This window comes from Esox lucius, chromosome 15, assembly GCF_011004845.1.
Source record: "Esox lucius isolate fEsoLuc1 chromosome 15, fEsoLuc1.pri, whole genome shotgun sequence".
NCBI classification, from domain to species: domain Eukaryota; kingdom Metazoa; phylum Chordata; class Actinopteri; order Esociformes; family Esocidae; genus Esox; species Esox lucius.
Window position 1 is genome coordinate 13,002,520 of NC_047583.1, and position 21,488 is coordinate 13,024,007.

The window sequence follows — 21,488 nt, forward strand, 5'->3', positions numbered from 1 at the left end:
GTCAATAAAGAAGGCAAACTCATTTTGTGAAAACATGTTTTTAATTAACTCAAAACTTGATCATATTGTAACTGCTTTTACAGTTTTAGTTTTTTAGCAAACTACGAAAGACATCAAATTCGCAATGTAAAATTGTTCTAAAAAGTGTCGCAGTTATCAATAGGAAGAAGCACACTTTGTTTCTATTGTAGAGTCAAAAAGTTCAAAACATTTTGATATTATTCAGAAAAGACTGGAATACAAGTTACAGCAGATAACCAGAACAATTAATTGCGAGTTATTCATAGCTTTAAGAATAAATAGAGACATTCTTAAAAACAATAAAAGGAAATAAAGCATCTATAGATATAACAAATGTGCTAATCCAATGTAAAAATAGGCTATTTTATTGCACCTTAAATATATAACATTAATTTAGGAAAGGATTGAGCCTTTCAGTCTCTCTTATTCTCTTCACATTTTAAGAAATCAAAAAAGGGTAAAACACCATGCAAATATCTTGGAGAAATCAATTCTGTCCAATATAATGTATGCATAGTCTATTTCAATGTCCATTAGACTGTACATAAACCATGAATGAATCCCCTCAACATTTCCTTTTCCTTCTTGTCTTCCTTTTCCGGGAATCACCTATATGGAAAAGACAAACTTAAGTTAATATATTGTAGGAATCAAATAACTTAAGACAAAAAAAAACAGACTGATAATAAAACAGGAAACCAAACATTTGCAGATATGAACTTATTACACCTGATGGATCAGAAAGAGTTTTGGAAATGTAGAGGACAGACTTCATTTTTATTGTTTCTGATTAATAAATTATTTGGGACAAAGGGACCAAACAGGTGGTCCCAGGTCAAAACCTGCCCCCAGTGACACAGGACACACAAAAGGTTAGTGTTAGTAGGTTAAATACACAATTTTGCTGTTTGAGTTGTTTTAAGGTTCGGCAGTACAGCAATATAACAGCACAGGAAACATGACGGCTGCAGAGGTCCCCTTGAAAAACATAATATACAGAACAAACGCTAGTCTTCCAAGTTCAAAACTCAGCAAAACCACATTTTTAATGTGTGTGTGTGTGTGTGTGTGTGTATATACCCAAACACGCACGCACATGCGCACACACACACACAAAAATCTGAAGTTTCAACAAATAGAAATACTCTTGCACTAAGAAGAATGTCAGAACCTGGTGTCAAAAATCACACTATAAAATCGAATTGGGCACATTTGCTATTTAAAGCAGTAGAGTTAAAAATGTGATTTTAATAAGGGATTTAGTAGAATTTTACTGAAGAGCACAGAGATTGTTAAAAGCAGCGCAAAAGACACAATTAAGTTAAACCAGATCCCAGTTAGAACAAAACACAATGGCTTTGACGGGCTGATCCAAATATTCCCATTGGTAACAGTTAGTTTCCCAGCCAGTCATTTGACCTACCTCACTGCAAAACACACCCCTTTTTATGTTTAGGGTATCCCTTTCCAGTGTTACCTTGTGTTTAAGAGGGTCAAAGAAAAAAGACAACACAGACACAAACTACTTGATGAACATCAAAGGAATCAAGGTGGTGTAAAACGGAGTCTTTCAAATTCTATTTACACCAACAAGAAAACAACAACATCATGCTAAAACTCCAGAAGTAACACTTAAAACAACATCACAACAATATAATCAGTCACCATATAAAACAATTGTGCAAAATGCGATGAAAATATAAAAAAGGACATTTCAGGAGACTAAATTTCCAAACTGATCTTTATTAGAATTAATAAATGTATTACCTTCATTACTGTTTTTGCTTCTTTTAAATAGCTTCTGCTTTTTTTTATCCTCTGATGTAAGGGCTGACAATTTAGAGGCCGGTGGAGCTTCTGAGACCGGTGATGACAGCTGATTTCCAGAGTCCACACCGTCAGGAACATCATATGCCAGCACACTGTGCACTGCACTGACCGACAGCTTGTTGCCGTTGGTGTCTGATTGGCCGTTGGTGTCTCTTTGGCCGTTGGTCTCTCTTTGGCCGTTGGTCTCTCTTTGGCCGTTGGTGTCTCTTTGGCCGTTGGTGTCTCCTTGGCCGTTAGTTACACCCTCATCCTGTGCCACAATCTTCAATTCATCCCCAGACTTATCCTGTCCAATATTCCCCATCATTACACAGCTTCCCTTGCCTTCACATTGGCCCATGGTTTTTTCTATTGAGTTGCTATTGCCATTACTCTCTGTAATCATGTCCATTGGAGAGACAGCCGGTGTGCAAGCTCTGTTAACATTGTCCTCTCCATTGCTCCGTGGGCACTCAGGAGTCAAATCCATTGTTACTAGGTCGGTGTTGCCATTCCGGTTGATGTCAGCCAGATCTGAAAGTATTCCCAGTGTTGGCGAGTTGTCTGTGGGGAGGCATAGCAGAGGCTCCCCGTTTTCCTGGAGTTCTGGTGGGGTCAGGTTATAGGCCTGTGACAAAGCAGTTTTTTCTCTGGGTTTTTCTTGGGGTTTGCTGTGACATCTGTTCACTCCTCCTTTTGGAGCCCTCTTCTCTTCCTGCGGTTGGGTGTGACTGGGAGTGCTGGAGGCTTCTGATACAGTGGATTCGACATCTTTTACAGGCACGACACATGATCCTATAAGGAAGAAAGACATTCGGTTAACGCATGGAGAGACCTACTGTACTAGCAAATTTCAAAATTAAGACGCAAGACCAAAACATTCTGCAATAACATTCGCTTGATGAAATGAAGCAAGGGTAATTGACAGTGGCAACGGCTGCAGAAAAGCAGACACTGAAGCACAAAGCTTGAGCGGCGAAGCCTAGTTATGGTTCTGGAGTGCAGGAAGGGAGCCGGAGACAGGACAGAGTCAGAGTGGTCTTGTCCTTACCAGGATGGCCCATATTCATTTCACTAGAGGTAGGGCTTTCCGTTTCGCACCTGGGCCGTGTCTTCCTGAGGTGGAAGCCTTTACGGATATCAGCAAGAAGGTGGTCAATAATGCAGCCATCGTCCTGAGGAGGGGGACCTCTCCGGACTAATCACAGAGTGTGGCAAAAAAAATAAAAAAAATAAAAGACAATTAGTACGTCACATGGTTGGCTACGAAGTCTCATGGTGTGAATACAACAGTTGGCTTTATGCGACAGACTATGTCACAGGATACAGAATGTCTTCATTAATAAAGCAATTACTTGTCTTGTTTATTTGAATCCCCATTAGCAAAGAACTGAGGAGTATAAAAGTTCAACCCGTCGTAAAAAAAACAACAATATCTGAGAATAAAACATCACATGAGAATTGAAACTATGTAAAAGATCGGAATCAGATCCAATTCATGAGACACGATAATCAAGGATATAGTGACTGAGCAGCAGGATGTACAGAACTTGTGAATGAGTGTGTGCCTCTGTCTCAATGTTGAATAGGAGTTGCTTACAATGTACAGTGAGGGAATTATTTTTTTGATCCTCTGCTGATTTTGTACGTTTGCCCACTGACAAAGGAATGATCAGTCTATAATTTTAATGGTAGGTTTATTTGAACAGTGAGAGACAGAATAACAACAAAAAAATCCAGAAAAACACGTAATTTTTTTAATAAATTGATTTGCATTTTAATGAGTGAAATAAGTACTCGACCCCTCTCAATCAGAAAGATCTCTGGTTCCCAGGTTTCTTTTATACAGGAAACGAGCTGAGATTAGGAGCAAACTCTTAAAGGGAGTGCTCCTAATCTCAGCTTGTTGCCTGTATAAAAGACACCTGTACACAGAAGCAATCAATCAGATTCCATACTCTCCACCATGACCAAGACCAAAGAGCTGTCCAAGGATGTCAGGGACAAGACCTACACAAGGCTGGAATGGGCTATAAGACCATCGCCAAGCAGCTTGGGGAGAAGGTGACAACAGTTGGTGCGATTATTCGCAAATGGATGAAACACAAAAGAACTGTCAATCTCCCTCGGTCTGGGGCTCCATGCAAGATCTCACCTTGTGGAATTGCAATGATCATGAGAACGGTGAGGAATCAGCCCAGAACTACACGGGAGGATCTTGTCAATGATCTCAAGGCAGCTGGGACCATAGTCACCAAGAAAACAATTGGTAACACAGTATGCTGTGAAGGACTGAAATCCTACAGCGCTGGCATGGTCCCCCAGCTCAAGAAAGCACATGTAGAGGCCCATTCTGAAGTTTGCCAATGAACATCTGAATGATTCACAGGAGAACTGGGTGGAAGTGTTATGGTCAGATGTGATCAAAATCGAGCTCTTTGGCATGAACTCAATTTGCTGTGTTTGTAGGAGGAATGCTGCCTATGACTCCAAGAACACCATCCCCACCGTCAAACATGGAGATGGAAACATTATGCTTTGGGGGTGTTTTTCTGCTAAGGGGACAGGACTACTTCACTGCATCAAAGGGACAATGGACGAGGCCATGTATCGTCAAATCTTGGATGAGAACCTCCTTCCCTCAGTCAGGGCACTGAAAATGGATAGTGGATGGGTAGTATGACAGCAGTATGACAATGACCCAAAACACACGGCCAAGGCAACAAATGAGAGGCTCAAGAAGAAGCACATTAAGTTCCTGGAGTGTCCTTGCCAGTCTCCAGACCTTTATCCCATAGAAAATCTGTGGATGGAGTTGAAGGTTCAAGTTTCCAAAGATCAGCCTTGAAACCTTAATAACTTGGAGAAGATCTGCAAAGAGGAGTGGGACAAAATCCCTCCTGAGATGTGTGCAAACCTGGTGGCCAACTGAAACACCTGACCACTGTGATTGCCAACAAGGGTTTTGCCACTAAGTCATGTTTTGCAGAGGGGTTGAATACTTATACATTTATTTGCAATTTAATGAGTGAAATAACATTTGACATGCATTTTTCTGGATTTTATGTTGTTATTCTGTCTCTCCCTGTTCAAATAAACCTACCATTAAAATTATATACTGATCATTCATTTGTCAGGGGGCAAACATACAAAATCAGGGATCAAAATGTTTTCCCTCACTGTACAAGTGTGTAAAATGTACAGGTGTGTAGGAGTGAAACAGAAATGTTTTCTTTGCATATTTATACTCCCACTCACATCCTCAGAGAGTGGCGTCACAGCCAGAGATCAGTCAGTATTCACAGCAACCCCAGACAAAGAGCAGGAGAGTGTATGGGTTTACTGGAGTGTGTGGGCATGTGTAAGAGTGGGAGAGAGCTTCACTGAGATGTGCTAGTTAAGTGAGTGCTGATGATTTTACATTTGAGTTATTTAGCTGATGCTCTCACCCTAGAGACTCACTGAAATCTTCTATCAAACTATTATGCACATATTTGATGAATCCCTGTTTGTGAGCATTTCTCCTTTCACAAGACAATCCTTCCAACTGACCCTGTGCTGAGAAATATAAAAGGTCAACACGTGCAGAATTTTTACACAACAATGCTACAGATGTGTAGTTTTCAAACGGGAGAATCCAATTTGAAAAGCTGACTCCAAGAATGCCCAGCAGAGATGTTGCCATTGATTGGTTATTTCAGTACCATAATCTCCCTTCGATGTAGAAATATGGCAGTATGTTCAACCTCACAACTGACCACATCTAACCACACCTGCCCAAGGTGCCTCATCCAGCTTCTTCATCCAGCCCAGGACCTCCAAATCCATTCAACCACCAGGAGTAGATGACGCACTCCAGGGCCATCTCCACCACTGTGCCGGTATGGGGATATCATCTGATGTGTACAACAACTTTGAGTTCTTCCCATGCCAGCGGAGGTCTGCCTCTCAGGAAGACCCTACACTAACTGCCTAGGGTGGTGTTCTGACACAGGGTTCTGAACTTGGTGTTGAGCTCAGAGGTGCCAATGTTGTGGAATGCTGAACTGAACAGTCAATAAAAACCGTTCAACAATTCCACATTCCTGGGCCCTAGGCTGTAGAATGCTGCGCTTAGCATTTTATGGATGTTGCAATTTACCCAGAAGAAAAGAACATACTTATTTTTCCATTCTCCCCCTTTTGTCTTTTGGATTCCTCTTCTTCAAGCTGCTTTTTCCTTTTTTCAGCCTTCACTGCCTGCTCTTTTCGGGTCTTGTTTTCCTGTAGAAATTGGTAATGGGAGGATAAGAGGCAACTTTATGACAGAACATCAGTCTCCTACATACTGGTGATGGAAAACTCTACGCATTATTAACATTTATCTAAACTTGTGGTACTCTGACCTTTAAGGCTTTGATGAAAAGCCCTCGGAAGGTCTTGATAGTGTTAAAGAGTTCTTCCAGGGAGAGTTGGTTTGCATCCTCACACAGGTAGAGGGCCAGTTCAGCCTTCTTCCTTACAATCTCTGAAAAACGCTCCTCCAAATCCAAGCATGTCACCAGGTTTTCCTTGGGGTTGGAAAAATGCAGTTGAATCATTGCATTAAAGAACACCAGAGATTGTTTGAATTACTCCAAAGTAAATAAACCACCTCCAAATAGGTAGCAATTAAACTTGTGTCACTCTTAACCAGAATGTCATACCTCAATGGCCTTTGTGAACTGTTGCTTCACATCATCCACAGAATTGGACACTTTCTTTGCTGCTTCTTTTAGTCGTTTAACTATTGCGCTTGCTTCTGCCTGAATGGAGTCAAGGTTGACTCTGAAGGATAAAAGTAAATATTTATACATTTCAATTACATTTAATCATTGCAGAGCTGATAAATATTTAAATAAACCTTTCTCACCCTGCTGCTTTTTCACAAATTTCAATGTCATCAGGGAGGTCCAAAATCTCTGGGTGGTTCACTTCCGCCTCCTGTAAACAACGTCAGATTTATTACATCTGTGAGGAGAATTCAGTCGTTCGTATTTTCAGAGAAGCAGGTTCTTTGTGTGAGTGCTACCTCCAGAATGTGATGGAGCAGTGTAATGCGGCTCTTGTTGGCCTTGGTCTCCGTCAGCTTTAGCAAGGAGCTGATCTTAAAGCCCTCCGCGTTCCCCGTGTGACTTCCCTGTGAGCAAGCATAGTGAGGAGTTAGTGCTCTCCAGACCGTGTGAGCGCTGCGTGTTTTCAGTTTAGCACAAGGCCATCCTTTGGAGAGTCCTTACGTACATAGTTGAGGAAGTTCCCCACGTTAAGTATGAGCCTGCAGAACCCAGGCAGGAGAGTGCTCACTCTGAGACCTTAGGAGGAGAACATTATTCAAAATGTTGAATACTGTAGGACGTTTTTCTGTTGTTGTTGCTGTAATGAAACCATCACAAAACCACTGGGGATAAGGTAGTATTGGATCTCGGATTATTGAAGAGAAAACAACAAATCGTTCCATAGATGTAACAGCATAGTGAGTCCCGGTTCCTTTCCAACAAAGAAAATAGTTAATGGCAAGACTTACTGTGTCCTCTTATAGTGCGCACACGGTATGTAATTGATGCACAAAGCGATCAGAGCAAAGTTTGCACAGTGAAGACGGTGTGGACTCACACAGGCAGGCTGCTTCAACCACCTCCGCTTTGGGCTTGATCATGTCCAAAATGCAGGCGGTCTCCTCACACAGCAGCATACAGTCTATCCTCAGCTGGTAACTGTGGGGAAACATTACAGAGAGCGAATACAAAGTACAGTAAGTATGGCATAGACAGGAAACAGAGATAGCACGAAGTAAGACAATTCCAAGAAGTACTAAACGAACCACAAACAAAAAGAATAATCTCCAAATAAAGTCTTGTGAGGGGTCAGAAATGATAAAAATAACAGCAGTTACCATGGCACTGCCAGTAGGGAGAGGTAGAATCGGTCTACATTGGCCAACTTTTCTTTTTCTCCTTTGAAGGATTTCAGGTTCTCTATCTACATTGGGACAGAAAAGGAATGATATAAACAGAAAAGGCACCATCACGTCTGATGTATGAATGAGGCAGGTTTACAAACACTGTGAACGTTTATCTCGTACTAACCTCATGTTTCTCAGGTAAGAGTTTAATGAGCTGCTTCAAGACCTCTACATCAAACCTAGAGCGATCCCCACTCAGAATTAAGGCCACAAACTCATCATGTGAGCTAGACAGAGGAAAAGAAAGCTGAGTCAATGGTGTCCTATGTGGCCCTACAGGTAAAGGATGGCAGTGCAATGCTAGGGTTTTTTGTTTGACTGGGGACTAATTCAAAAATGTATGGACTCACCACTGTGAGTTACTCTGGGTAAGAGTCTGCTGTATTATTGAAACATAAAATGTGGGGTGAAAACATAACTGCACACAAACATGATAATAAATTACATTACCATTTGAATTGCTTGAGAAATATGTTCAAATTCAAGTTCTTCTTAGCATCAATGAAGGAGATCTGTAAAGACAATAGGGGAAATTGTTGAGGTGGTTGTTGTGTTGGCATTTCTAATGAGAAATATTTTAAGGCGTGCTACAGAAATAAAAGCTGTGCTGAGTATTGACCAACGCACCTCTTTAGGTTCCTTCTTGACAGGAGCAGCTGCCACCTTGTCTTTGTGTTCGGTCACCGGGAGACAGAACAGCTGTTCGATGCTGGAGTAGTTGGGCTCCAGAGGAGCGTCTTTCTGAACTGAGGTCCACATGGAGTGACCATCTGTGTGTTTGTGAAAGGAGGCAGAGTGGGACACGAGGCAGTGAATAACCCCAACATTCACCTCGGAAACGACCCGTCAGACATAACATTTTCCCTCTTCCAAAGAGCAGACTGCCTTTATAAAGGCAGGGGAGGTTCATTACAGAGACGCCAAGGCTTTTAAACCCACCAGTGACAGTTCCAAGCTTCTGCCAGTTGAGCTTCTTCATCCTGAGGGTGGGGCAGCGGCCTGTCTTGGTAGAGGCAGCAGAGACACACCCCAGGGACTGGCTGTGCTGGGCCACCACCATGCCACCAATGCCAGGAGGAGGAGGTGGCGGAGGCAGGCCTGGCATGCCAGGTGGGGGTGGGGGTGGGGGTGGCAGAGGTCCTCCACTGCCTATTCCTGGTGGCAGGGGTGGAGGTGGTGGGGGGACCCCTGGGTCCACTCCGATCCCTGGTAGAGGAGGTGGTGGTGGTGGTGGTGGTGGTGGGGGTACAACACCTCCTATGTGCGGTAGTGGCGGTGCGGGGGGTGGAGGAGGGGGAGGTGGGCACTTAAGGTGACCTGGTCCCATCACACTGGTCCCATCACACGATCTTTCTGGGTCGTGGTCCACGAAATCGGTCTGCACAGCCTTATCCATCTTCTGGGGAGGCGGACTGTCTACAACATCCACACCAGCTACCCTACGCTTGGAGAACACCAGGCGTCGCATAATCGTCTCACAGGACTCCACATGAGCTGGAGCACAAAATCATACATGTACAAACACTGACCTCTAGAGAATATAGGTTGACATCCAAACAAAACATTTCCTATGGACTCTATGGTCACCCAGACCCCAACCCTCCACCCCTTACTTTATAGGGCAAAAGGTTATTAAACAATTGAATGTGTAAAGAGCACAATGACTTACAGTCCTGATCCAGCAGTATGGCCCGGTTAGCAAGGGCCTCCAGGGCCTGCCAGATGTCAACCCTGTCTGGCCCAAGTAGCAGTAGAGCTTGTAGGATGGACAGCAGCTGATGTGACGACGGAGAGCGGCACACCTGCAAGTGGAACAACGCCCAGCCGAATCTTAAAGTGCACCCGTAGTTAAACTGTTCACTGAAACATCCATTATGTGACATGCAGTGTTACAATGGTGCAGCTTATAGCGGAGCTCACCTTGTTGAAGAGAGTGGAAAACACAGCCTGGTGACTGCTCATGTCTATTCCCCCGTAGAGCCTCAAAAGTTCGTCCTCATCCTCCGCCATGGCCTCTTCAAACGTCTCACACTGAACTGTCAAGTCCTCATCCTCCTCATCTCTGGGGGAAAGGTAAACATACAAATTCTAAATGCACCAATAAAGTAATTACTTTCCCAATTGCACAGAAATCAACAAAAAACGGGAGAAGTGTTAAGGTAAACACACATTCCACAAATGTGCGCGTGACAAATGAAATGCGTGGACATTTCATTAAGTATTAATAAAACGAGGAAGTTAGCAGGACACTCACCTCAATTTGGGCAGTATGTCAAGTAACTGTAAGCCTGTAGATCAGAAACACACTGCATTTAATAATACAGTATCAAATACAACGATACGTCTGCCAATTGATTGGTTTTCTAAATTGTACGTCGTATACCGCGGGATATAAACTAGAATGTTTGTAATGACCATCAACGAGTCGAATTTGCAGGTGAGCTGTTAGGATACGGTAGGTGCGTTCACACTAGCGCGGAACTCGTAAATCATCGACCTACGGTGATAAAAAATTTATCGATCATCTAAATCGGAAATTAAAGTTGGATTAATGTCCCCATTAAAACTCAAACAGAAATACAGGCCACGATACTGATAACTAATTACGTTTTCACCTTTTGTCTGTGATAACATTACATGATTACTTTAATTGTTGAATAGCTATAGGTTCGTACACGACTGAAGGGTTTGGGGAAAACATAGGGGACAGATTGAGGACATATGCAATAACGAAAAGAACCTAAGAGGAGCACATTTTCCTTCTTTTCCCATTCCCCTGGGGTTTATTGGGGAAATTAGCTTGTTTTATGATATATCTGTTTTACTGAGTGAGCTTGCATAAAACTCAACATCTGCAAAGCAGATGAGTAGTGAAGATAAAGTAAACAAGGCACTTTACCAATAAACTCCTTGCGCATCAGATCTCTCTGTCTCAGGTTGTCTGTCCCAAAGATGATGGCGTTGATGACACTAAGGAGGGTGACCATGTAGGGCACGTTGTCTGTGGTCAGCAGCTCATTCATTATCACACTAAAGCGATACTGCTGGGTCTTCACACCCTGGAAGCCAAAGGAAAATATTAGTCATACTTCATGTCATTCACTCCCACTCAGGACAGACTATCGACATAATTCTGTAACATCAACCGTTGGATTGACAACTATGGCCATAACTGCTGCAGATAACAGTATGCAGTCCAGTCTTGCCTAGAGAGTCAGTTATGTCTGAGATTATATATATTTTTTAATTAGCCTACTTTAATTTGATTAATTTCAGCTAAAAAGCATGTTATGGAAATGTTTCATACACTACATGACCAAAAGTATGTGGACACCTGCTTGTGCATCATCTCCTTAAAAAAACATTGGCAGCAATATGGTATTGGTCCACTTTGTGCTGCTATAACAGCCGCCACTCTTCTGAGAAGGCTTACCACTGGATGATGTAACATTGCTGCAGGAATTTCCTTCCATTCAGACACAGGAGCATTAGTGAGGTTGGGCTCTGATGTTTGGTGATTAAGTCTGGCTCACAGTCAGAGTTCCAATTCGTTCCAAAGGTGTTTGATGAGGTTAGTGTCAGAGCTCTGTGGACATTTTCATTCTAAAACAGAAAAGGGCCCTAAACAAACTGTTGCCACAAAGTTGGAAGCATAGAATCGTCTAAAATGTCATTGTCTGCTGTAGCGTTAAGATTTCCTTTCACTGGAACTAAGAAGCCTTGCCCAAATTATGAAGAACAGCCCCAGAGCATTATTCCTCCTCCACCATTATTCCTTTGGCGTTTTGGGCAGGTAACGTTCATCAAACTCATAATCATCTGTCGGACTGCCAGATTGTGAAGCTTGATCTGTCCAGAGAACGTGTTTCCACTGCTCCAGAGTCCAATGACGTCATTGCGCATGTTGATTTTAGGCTTGTGTGAGGAAAGCCATTCCATGAAGCTCCCAACAGTTGCTGTGCTGATATTGCTTCCAGAGGCAGTTTGAAACTCAGTATAGTGAGTGTTGCAACCGATGACAGATGAGTTTTACACGCTACGCTCCTCAGCCCTTGGTGGTCAATTTCGGTCTGTTTGTTTGGTCAACCACTTTATGGCTTATCTGTTGTTTCTCCTGCATGTTTCTGCTTCATGATAACAGCACTAAGGGTTTGACCAGGGCGGCTCTAGCAGGGCAGAAATTGGAAGAACTGACTTGTTGGAAAGGTGGCATCCTGTGACGGTGCTACTTGAAAGGCACAGAGCTTTTCAGTACGCGCCAATCTTCTGCTTGAAATAGCTGGATAAACAAAACGTAGCCGGTGTCCACATACTTTTGTATTGTATCTGATTTCAATCAACTCTTATCAAAAGCGAATGTATCCTTTTCCATTGTATGATTTCCTTCCTCTATCCCTCGTAAATCATCATCAGACCACTTGTCCTCTACTATCCTGTACTGTGAGTACTTCTATAGCCTCTGTCTTGCCTGGCTGAATGACACTTGCCTTGTAGTGGTCGAGGGCGTCCAGAGCCAGACGGTACCCATCAGAGGACCAGATGCTTAGGGCAGCAAGCAGCTCAAACACCTGCTTCTTGACCATGACATTGGATGTGTCCAAGGCTGTGGTAAGACATGGTCACAGACATCAGTAATAGTCCTCATATTTCATCCTGTCTCTCTTCTCCTTTGTCTGGTAGCCACTAGGATGTTGTGGTGAATCTTAAGGCAATGCAATGTGAACTTTGCACCTTCATGCAAAACTGTTTTGCTTGTGTTAAGTGTGTCAGTGTGTGTGAAGATGTCGCAATGCGCTATCTCTTCCCAGGATGCCCCACTCTCAACAATTTGTCTTACCTAATAAACAAAATCTTACCTGAGCCTTTCCAACCCACATTAAAAATACTACAGTTTTCTATAGAATACATAACATAATATACTACACTCTGTAACATCCTTTGATCTTGTAGTACTACCTGTGGAAAGTAGTAGTACACTGGAGTTTAGGGGTTTGAAATCATGTTCACCTAAGGTTCCAAATATTATTTTCTAAATATTTCACTCAAATTGTTTTTGTTGATTTCCTGTAATTCTATATTGTTGAACAAAACTCATGGCATTATTTTTAGGCTATTTACTACTACTAAACCAAGAATAATGATCATAATTTAATTTCTACAAGTACTACTGCTAACAATAATAATAAACCTGATTTCCCCAAAGGTTATTTTGTTTTCAAATAGATTTGGTTATGAGTAATGATACTATGAAATATATTTGTGAAACGTAAGAGTGTTATAAAAATCTAGAAATTAGTAACACACTTTTTATATATTTCATATTAACTTTAATATGAAATCAAAAATTAATTAATATGAAATGAAATAGCAATGCATTTTAAGAGTAATAAAACTATATATCCAATCTTATTTTAAAGTATTTTATCGTATTTTTAGTTTACTAGAGTATGAAATAAGTGGGTCCATTTTAACATACTTAAGAATACTAATAAATATGTTAATATTAATTAAAGACTATTTTAATATATGACCACTTTATGTTCTGGAAGACTAAAAACTGTTGACGACACCAGTATACCAGCGATAAAACAGTATATAGTAACAATACAGTATTTTTAAAATAAGATGTTTCCCTGATACTTCTTTGACATTCCTTAATGTATTTTATGGGTTCCTATTTCACTAGTATTTTATATTGCTTCATATTGCTTAACATTGATGTAATCTTAGGGATTAAACAGCATCTCAAATAAGAAGGTTTTTATGGATGCATGGCATTTATACAAAAATTGCTAAATAATGGTAACGCTTTATTAAGATTTAGACACTGCATCATCTCCTCAGTCTTATGTAGGGTTGAACCTTGGGAGAGCTTGTTGATGTAGCCCTCATTCTCCACGATGAAGTGAATCCCAGCCGAGGAGTTCATAACGGCCCGGACACAGCTGACACAGGTGAGTTGCAGCAGGGCATCAGCGATGCGCGAGCAGCCCCTCCCAGACAACCTATCCAGGGCCTCCAGCAGCAGGTCCAACCCACTCAGCTCCAGGAACTGGATCATCCAGGATTCCTCGCTGCCTTCCAGGCGACGCTTCAGCCCAGTGTAGTTGACCACGCTGGGCATCTGGAGCATGCGGATACACAGCTCTGGATCGGCACCATCCAAGCTGGCCTCCAGCTGGGTGTCTGAGTCCTGGGAGGAGCCGAGGCGATCCCTCACTTTTGCCCACTTCCTCTTCCCATCCAACTTGACTGACATGTTGATGGGCAGGGGGTCTGTGGAGGTAAGTGAGGGAGTTAAATTAATACATGAAAATGTTGAGGGGCTAGGGGTTTGTGGAGAGAAGGGGGAGTTTAGTGCAGTGGAGGATACCTATGGTGGTAGATACGTTAAAAACAAATACAGTTTTCAGCTTTATGCAACGTTTGCCATTTTCCCATTTTCATGACAAAATAGTTGTGATGTGACTTGCGTAACAACCAAAGGAAAATATTCTTTGATTTTACAGGATTATATTCCTGTAAAATTAAAAGTAGGCCTTTGGATATAAACAAATAAAAAAAGTTGTACAGTAAACTTTAAGTTACTTTATATTCTGATGAGCTAAAATATTATGACCGCTCACAGGTGACTCGAATAACATTGTTCATCTCCTAACAAGGCCACATGTGAAGTTCTGGGTAGATTAGATGGTATGCAAACAATCAGTTCTTGTACAGTAGTCAACATGTTGGATGCAGGAGAAATGGACAGGAGTAAAGACCTGAGCGACTTTGACAAGGGCCAAATTGTTATGACCAGACGACTGGGTCAGGGCATCTCTGAAATTGCAAGGCTTGTGGGGTGCTCCTGGTCAGGTGATTAGTACTTACCGACAGTGGCCGGAAGAGGGACAAACCACAAACCTGCGACAGGGTGTTGGGCGCCCAAGGCTCATCGATGCGCAAGGGCAACGAAGGCTAACCCAAACTCTACTGTGGCACTAGTCACAGAAGAATTCTTAATGATGGTTACAAAAGGAATGTGTCACAACACACAATGCATGGCACCCTGTTGCATACGGGGCTGCGTAGCGGCAGACTGGTCAGAGTGCCCATGATGACCCTGGTACAAAGTGCCTACAATGGGTACGCGAGCGTCAGAACTGGACCTTAGAACAGTGGAAGGAGGTCGCCTGGTCTGACGAGTCCCGTTTTCTTTTACATCACGTGGACGGCCCTGTACGTGTGCGTCGTTTACCTGGGGAAGTGCACCAGGATGCACTGTGGGAAGACAGCAAGCCGGTGGAGGGGGTGTGATGCTCGGGACAACGTCCTGCTGGAAAACCCTGGGTCTGGCCATTCATGTGGATGTCAATTTGACACGCGCCACCTACCTAAACATCATTGCAGAAGAGGTACACCCCATCATGGCAACGGTATACCCTGGTGGCGTCGGTCTCTTTCAGCAGGATAATACGCCCAGCCACACTGCAGACATTGTTTGGGAATTCCCTAGATTTCAATACGATGGAGCATCTGTGGGATGTGCTGGACCAACCAGTCCGGTCCTCGGCGGCTCCACCGCGCAACTTACAGGACTTCAAGGATCTGCTGCTAACGCATTGGTGCCAGAAACCGCAGGACACCTTCAGGGGTCTGGTAGAATCCATGTTTCAGCAGGTAGTCGCTGTTTTGGTTGCACACGGAGGACCAACGGTATATTAGGCAAGTAGTCATAATGTTTTGGCTCATCAGTGTACAACTTGTAATGAGTAGAAAAATATCAAGGACAGGTTTTTGTAGCACATATCAAAACTGGGGACAGATGTCCTCGGGGAACAAAATGCTAAGCGCTAGGTAAAATAATACTTGACGTGGTGTCTAAGTAGTAAAATCTTGGTATTGTGACAATAATACCCTGAAAATAAACACATATTCTTCAGTTTTTCTATGGAATGACTAGGTGTGATATGTCCCTTGACAAAACCCTTGACAAAACGCCAAAACGTTTGCTACAATGCAATGTTGCTTGATGGGAGTAACCATTTATCTATTTCTACACACTGCTGAAAGGAATGGAAAGTTCACCGCATTCTGCACATCTATGGTCAAACAGACAACGGCAATGTTCTGCCCAAACAAATAATAAAAGAAACAAATTGACTTGCAGACGAGCCATTAATATGCAGGACAATCGGTCCTCATTAGTATTGTTTCAGGACTATACTGGCTAAACTATGCAAGTCTTTATCGCAGCATAACACATTAATAGGAAATGACAGCTTTGCACATTGGGGGACAAGTGAAAGATATGTCAGCAATCCTGTCATCACTACTCCTGCCAAACATCCCAATGTAATCCTGCAATGAAAGGAAAGAGGCGCGCTATCAACTAATCCAGGGCTTTTCAAACTTTTGAAATGTTAAGTACCCCGCCATATGTTGAGTTTGTGGCTGTGGACCCTATTAATGTTTTTTTTAAATAGTTTTTTATCCTGTATATGTACATATGATATATAGGCCTATATAAAGTAAAAAATTATTAAAAGACCAAGGTTTAAACAGATAATTACCAGTCAAATTAAAACACTTTCAAGGACATACCTGTAATAGCCACAGACCTGAATTGTATCCTGTATATTGTTGTTGGCTGTATAAAAAGAAACTCCCCAAATAGTGTGCAAAAAAAGTGCCCAAAACATATACATTCACAGTTAAAAAAGAATGCGTATATAGGCCATCCTAATAATACTATCCATTGGCATTAAACATATTAGGATATTCTGGACATTGCCCGGAATAGAGTGGGTGTGTTCATGCGAAAGGAAGCTGAAAGAAGCTGAAAACCCTGTTTTCATGTGGCGAGTGCATTCATCTAACCTTTGTACTTATTCTTTTTTGGTTGAACAAACAAGCAACTAAAAACTGGATTTCTATTGTACTTGATTGTTTTGTATGAAAATCTCAGTTGAAGCAAACATAAACATAATAATGCTTCAAGGACAACATGTTAGCACAGCTCTTATCAGCTGAAATAGCAAAGAATCATAAATTATGTGATGTGAAAAATATGATTCTCAGTTGGCAGATAGGAGAGACAAAAACATTTATGACATTACTGAAAATATGTTCTGCACATACTTAGTGGGCTGATTCTTTACCCAGCTCTGGAGGTCTGGGGCCCGCGGTTTGAAAACCACTGAAATCTCAATGTCAGGCATGTCTTAGTGTATCTATTCTGGGTATATATACTTATTCTAGTAAATCCAAATGGAAACAAGGTTTTGAGGTATTTGCTATAACTATAACAATGACAAATATCACCCAGAATTATAATTTTCTGATTTCATATTTAATGATAACTGGCTGACATGGTACAAATGTACACATGAGTCACGCAAGGAACCTATTTTGGCATAGCACCAGTTCACTGCTACCTGTATATAATAGACACTATCTATCCCAGCAACCACACTCACCATCGCACAGTAAACATTGCCTTGTTGAACCACTGTATACAAGCTCCCTCCTCACTCCTCACTGAGCTGTCTCAACACATACTGCATTTACTCTGAGCAGAACAAGGCAGTTCTTGCTACACAAAAAACTGGTTCATTTTAATACAATTATGTTACTACATTAGCAAGTGAGCCAAACCACGCTATATTTTCATTTGCTAAATAAGTTCCATCCCATACAATGACATGGCCCTTCCCAGTAAGGACAACTTAAATAGTTGTTTTACCAGATACTTCTGCACTGTGAGCATAACCTGGGGTGGTTAGCTAAAATGTGACATGCTAAGCCAATCGAAATGAACAAATGTAGGGGGTTTAATTCTCCTTAAATAAACTAAACTCTACAGTTCGTACTGGAGAGAAAGACGAACAGTAAAATTGCTCCTCAGCCGGCAATGCAGCATCATGGATGTTTTCTCCCTCTTTGTATACATAGACAGCACATGGCCTAGTGGAGAATCTGAAATATTCCACTGTGTCTTTGACACACTATGGGAATAACAAGAGCATTAAACCCCTAGTGACTGATGAGATCACCCCTAAATTGAACTGATTTCTTTTCAGTTATCAGGTTCCCTCTAATTCAACAAGTTCCAGACACGTTGGGCAAATCTTTTATCGGCAGCGACAGTGGCAGGGCGTATTCTCTCCAATTTAGGCTGCCAGTGTGACATTGTTACCGTGGCAGACATGAAAACAAGGCCTTTTAACAATAGACCTTCTCATCCTTCATCAATAGGCTCTGTTCATTTGTTAGAGGAATGAAGGAATGATCCTTCTTCACCAGCTTCTTTCATTTGTCTTAAACTCAACAAGGATTCACTATCAATTTAAATGCACAAAGGCCCCATGCGACTCGGTCTGTTAAGCATTGCTAGGATTGGGGTATCAGTTGCAAGATGAAAATGTATGCACTCACTACTGTATGTTTCTCTGCATAAGACTGCTAAATTACTTAAATGTAAATGTACCCAGAGATGTAGATTCATTGTAGAAAAGAATTGTTCTGTCCAGGAGAATTCCACCACAACATTTAGGGGGAAGTACATCAAAAATACATTGACATTAACGTCAACAAGTGTTTCCTGAACGTACGCAGGACTTTCCAACATGGGTAAAATGTTTTTCAATCGGAAAGGAAGGATTTTCCTGAGACAGGAAACACAAGACAAATACGGCAACAAAAACATTTGGTGTTCCTCTTTTTCAGTTTAACCTCTCACACAACACTGAACTGACCTCAGTTAGAGAAAAAAAGAGAGAGATATGGCTTCTGTCATAAAGAAACAGCAGACTCTTAATTGTCATGAAGTTGGGAAGAACGGGACTTCACTGACTTGTTGCTGCCTTACAGATCTCACTGACAGCTTCCATGTAGCAACAGTCCCACTGGTTACTGCTGTTCAAGAAAACACTCCAACTGGCTACTGATCAGGAATACACTCCCACCGTGTTTACGGGAAGTAACCTACATTCAAATAACCCAACCCATTATTCTAGTGAAAAGTATTTCTATTATGTAAGAAAGATGATCCATATAGATTGTTGTGTAAGAACTCAGCCCACGTATAAAGACAGGTCGGCCATTACAATGGAAACATTCTAACAGCTATACGTTCTATAGCTATACATTCATAAAATGTTTGTATTTCACTGAAATAAAGACTCTGCCATGAGAAAGACACCAGGGACATCTCAGATAAACAGTGTTGGGAATGTGCCTCTCCTCAGTTGAGGTGGACTAGTAGGTGTGAGCCTAGTAATGAGAGATTTACATCTGGTAATCATCTGGAAGGAGTGGGCTATTCCAGATTCCTGTGTCACACAGGGATAAGTCAGCTGCTTTTGCTTAACGACAATGAAAGTGAAATTTCAGATCCCTTTATAATCATTTTCTAATGATGACCTTGAGTATGCCTTGCCTTAGCAAATACATTTATTTATAAATATATATGTTTATACATAAATATATATATGAGATCCAACACGTCTGACATTCTGCTTGGATGAAAGAGCCTAATGGGGCTGAGGTCTCCAACTGTATTTGGCCAGTGCTTCCCAATCTGGTCACTGTTAAACAGTGGAATGCAATTCATATTAAGGCATTTGCTGAATGTGAATATTACAGATTCATTGTGTATGTAATAACTTGACTAAATATAAGTTCTTCCCAAGAGTTCCTAAAAATTCTAGATATGGCCCCTTTGTTTAGATAGATACAGGAGATAATATAAAAGGGATTCCTATTTGAATTGTCATCCACTCAATAGGCATGTAGATGGAATGTTAAAGTTATGCCAGAAATATTATTCTTTGGAACAAATGTGAAAACATGCTTGGTGATCATGTGAAGAGGATCCCCAAATACGACAGATTCCAATATTATGGGTCCGTCTATTTTGCCCCCATTTTTATGGTGGGAACATAACGGGAAAATCTGACTCGTTTATAATGGCGAATTCTGATAACTAATTTAAATCGGTACTGGAACGATTGGTTTAAAATATTTACTTCATCTTTCAACACGCTAACAAGTCGTTAAATATACAACCGATGCTCTAAAAGACAATTCCATTCACACCGCTTTTACATTTGCGTTGCCTTACCTGTCATAAATATCCACTAGAACAATCACTTCCTCCGATTACGGACAGATAACGTCCGTTAACAGCTTTCAAGCACCTTTTCTGTTTGTCCTTTTCCGGGCCAACTTTACGTATAAAACGGATAATGAATGTAAATGGTGAGTGGGGTTACAGTTTAGTTGTGGACCTCCTCCTGTTCACACACGAGTGTGACGATGCTGCAGGAACAACTGGATGGCCCCTCCCATGCCAGCCCAGCTGGACAGCAGCATGCAGAATAGAGCCATGGGCCCAAAACTAACAATAAAATAATGTTCGTTTTATTCGGTCAGTATAACACTTACCAATCTAATACTCTAATACTGTGCTATTAAGTTGTGTTCCATAATAGATTTTTAGGGCGAAAATGATCTGATCACTTTTTATCTTTTGATCATTGAGCATGACTGCACATTCCTGTCAAGCTCAATAATGGCTTCTCATAAACCCCTGTCCTTCAGCCATGGAGCGATTCCGTAGTTTATTAGTAATTTTACTGTTATTACGATCCTCATCAGCTTCAACTGAAGTTGTCCAGGAGTGATAAAACAAGGGTCTGCAGGACTTGTTTGACTGAATGTTGTCGTGAAAACCGAGCAGTTTCATCACAGACATATTATGTGCAGCAGAGGATTCGGCTAAAGCCCCTCTGAGACAGCCATTTTAAGGTCCATTAATAAAACTTAACAGGTTCAGCAAGCGTAGTTTTAGTGTGTCTGTATGGAAACGAGACCTCTATATAACACGCAGCACTCCTGAGATCCTGCTTGGACGAAAGGGCTTCCTGGGGCTTCACCTGAACCCCGCCACTACCCTTTGGCCATATTCTGTGTGACAGAAATTTGGTTATAGGCTTTGACAGTGGTTTGGCTTTAGTCTATGACTGGTGTTTGGCTATGACAGCGGTTTGGATATAGGCTATGATAGGGGTTTGGGAAGAAACCCTTGGATGCACAGTCCTTGTCAACGCAGTCCGTGCATTCAACTAAATTCAAAAGATATTAAGGATTATGAGGCTATTTTATTAGGTTAAAACACCATGCCATTACACACATATTTAAAAGTAAACTTTTCGTTACCACATATTGCCTGCTGACCTGTTTGACTCTCTAAACAGTGGAAAGTGTTTGTGCAGACCTGTAAGGTCAAGCTGTGTGAGCAGTCTGAGGGCATTGGGACTCGCAACCATTGGGGGGAGTAACATGGACTTGAGGTCAAGATTTGCTCAGACGCTGATATATTCAGACTGGATGCTGTGCAAAATGGAAACCGATCTGTCTTATTGTATTTGGAGTATTCTATTCGGTTGGATTCTATTTTTATAGGAATTTTGCTTTCTAAAAGTTTCTCTGGAAAATGGTAGCACAAGACAAGTCTTGTCCTGAAAACCCTAGGCAAAGGTTACTTATTTTACAAAAATCTTATCTTGCTAAGGATTACAATCTGTGAGCATTATTATCCTGACCATGTGGCAGTCCCAAGGGGCCAGGCCAACCCTAAATTGAGAAAAAACAATCATCATTATTTTTACTTTAACCAAGGACCAAAGCAGGC

At 41.7% G+C, this 21,488-nt stretch overlaps 2 protein-coding genes across 2 annotated transcripts; both read right to left on the reverse strand.

Moving 5' to 3' along the window:
• Positions 1–25: 25 nt before the first annotated feature.
• Positions 26–10,213, reverse strand: LOC105015654 (inverted formin 2). Its single transcript, XM_034297509.1, has 19 exons — positions 10,065–10,213; positions 9,731–9,872; positions 9,480–9,612; positions 8,750–9,304; positions 8,438–8,580; positions 8,261–8,322; positions 7,935–8,037; positions 7,742–7,827; positions 7,462–7,562; positions 7,090–7,160; positions 6,881–6,988; positions 6,722–6,792; positions 6,516–6,636; positions 6,216–6,380; positions 5,991–6,093; positions 2,882–3,028; positions 1,789–2,625; positions 1,445–1,498; positions 26–630 (listed from the first exon to the last, which is right to left on the reverse strand). The coding sequence occupies exons 2-18, from the start codon at positions 9,818–9,820 to the stop codon at positions 1,446–1,448; spliced, it is 2,949 nt and encodes a 982-aa protein (XP_034153400.1). The 5' UTR covers positions 9,821–9,872; positions 10,065–10,213; the 3' UTR covers positions 26–630; position 1,445.
• Positions 10,061–20,104, reverse strand: inf2 (inverted formin 2). The gene is made up of 5 exons (XM_034297510.1): positions 19,917–20,104; positions 13,673–14,086; positions 12,298–12,413; positions 10,710–10,869; positions 10,061–10,098 (listed from the first exon to the last, which is right to left on the reverse strand). Exons 1-5 carry the CDS (start codon positions 19,921–19,923, stop codon positions 10,061–10,063), a joined length of 735 nt encoding a protein of 244 aa, XP_034153401.1. The 5' UTR covers positions 19,924–20,104.
• Positions 20,105–21,488: the final 1,384 nt, after the last annotated feature.

What these genes read in the sequence shown, in the direction of transcription:
- LOC105015654 (XM_034297509.1), bottom strand. Translation starts at nt 9,820, where the DNA reads ATGGCGGAGGATGAGGACGAACTTTTGAGGCTCTACGGGGGAATAGAC. An exon ending in TCCCTACTGGCAGTGCCATG is followed by an intron (nt 7,563 to 7,741) that starts GTAACTGCTGTT and finishes GTTTCCCCACAG; the next exon opens with TTACCAGCTGAGGATAGACT. An exon ending in AGTTCACAAAGGCCATTGAG is followed by an intron (nt 6,381 to 6,515) that starts GTATGACATTCT and finishes TCCAACCCCAAG; the next exon opens with GAAAACCTGGTGACATGCTT.
- inf2 (XM_034297510.1), bottom strand. An exon ending in ACGCCCTCGACCACTACAAG is followed by an intron (nt 10,870 to 12,297) that starts GCAAGTGTCATT and finishes TTTGGCTTCCAG; the next exon opens with GGTGTGAAGACCCAGCAGTA. An exon ending in GATGCGCAAGGAGTTTATTG is followed by an intron (nt 10,099 to 10,709) that starts GTAAAGTGCCTT and finishes TCTGATCTACAG; the next exon opens with GCTTACAGTTACTTGACATA.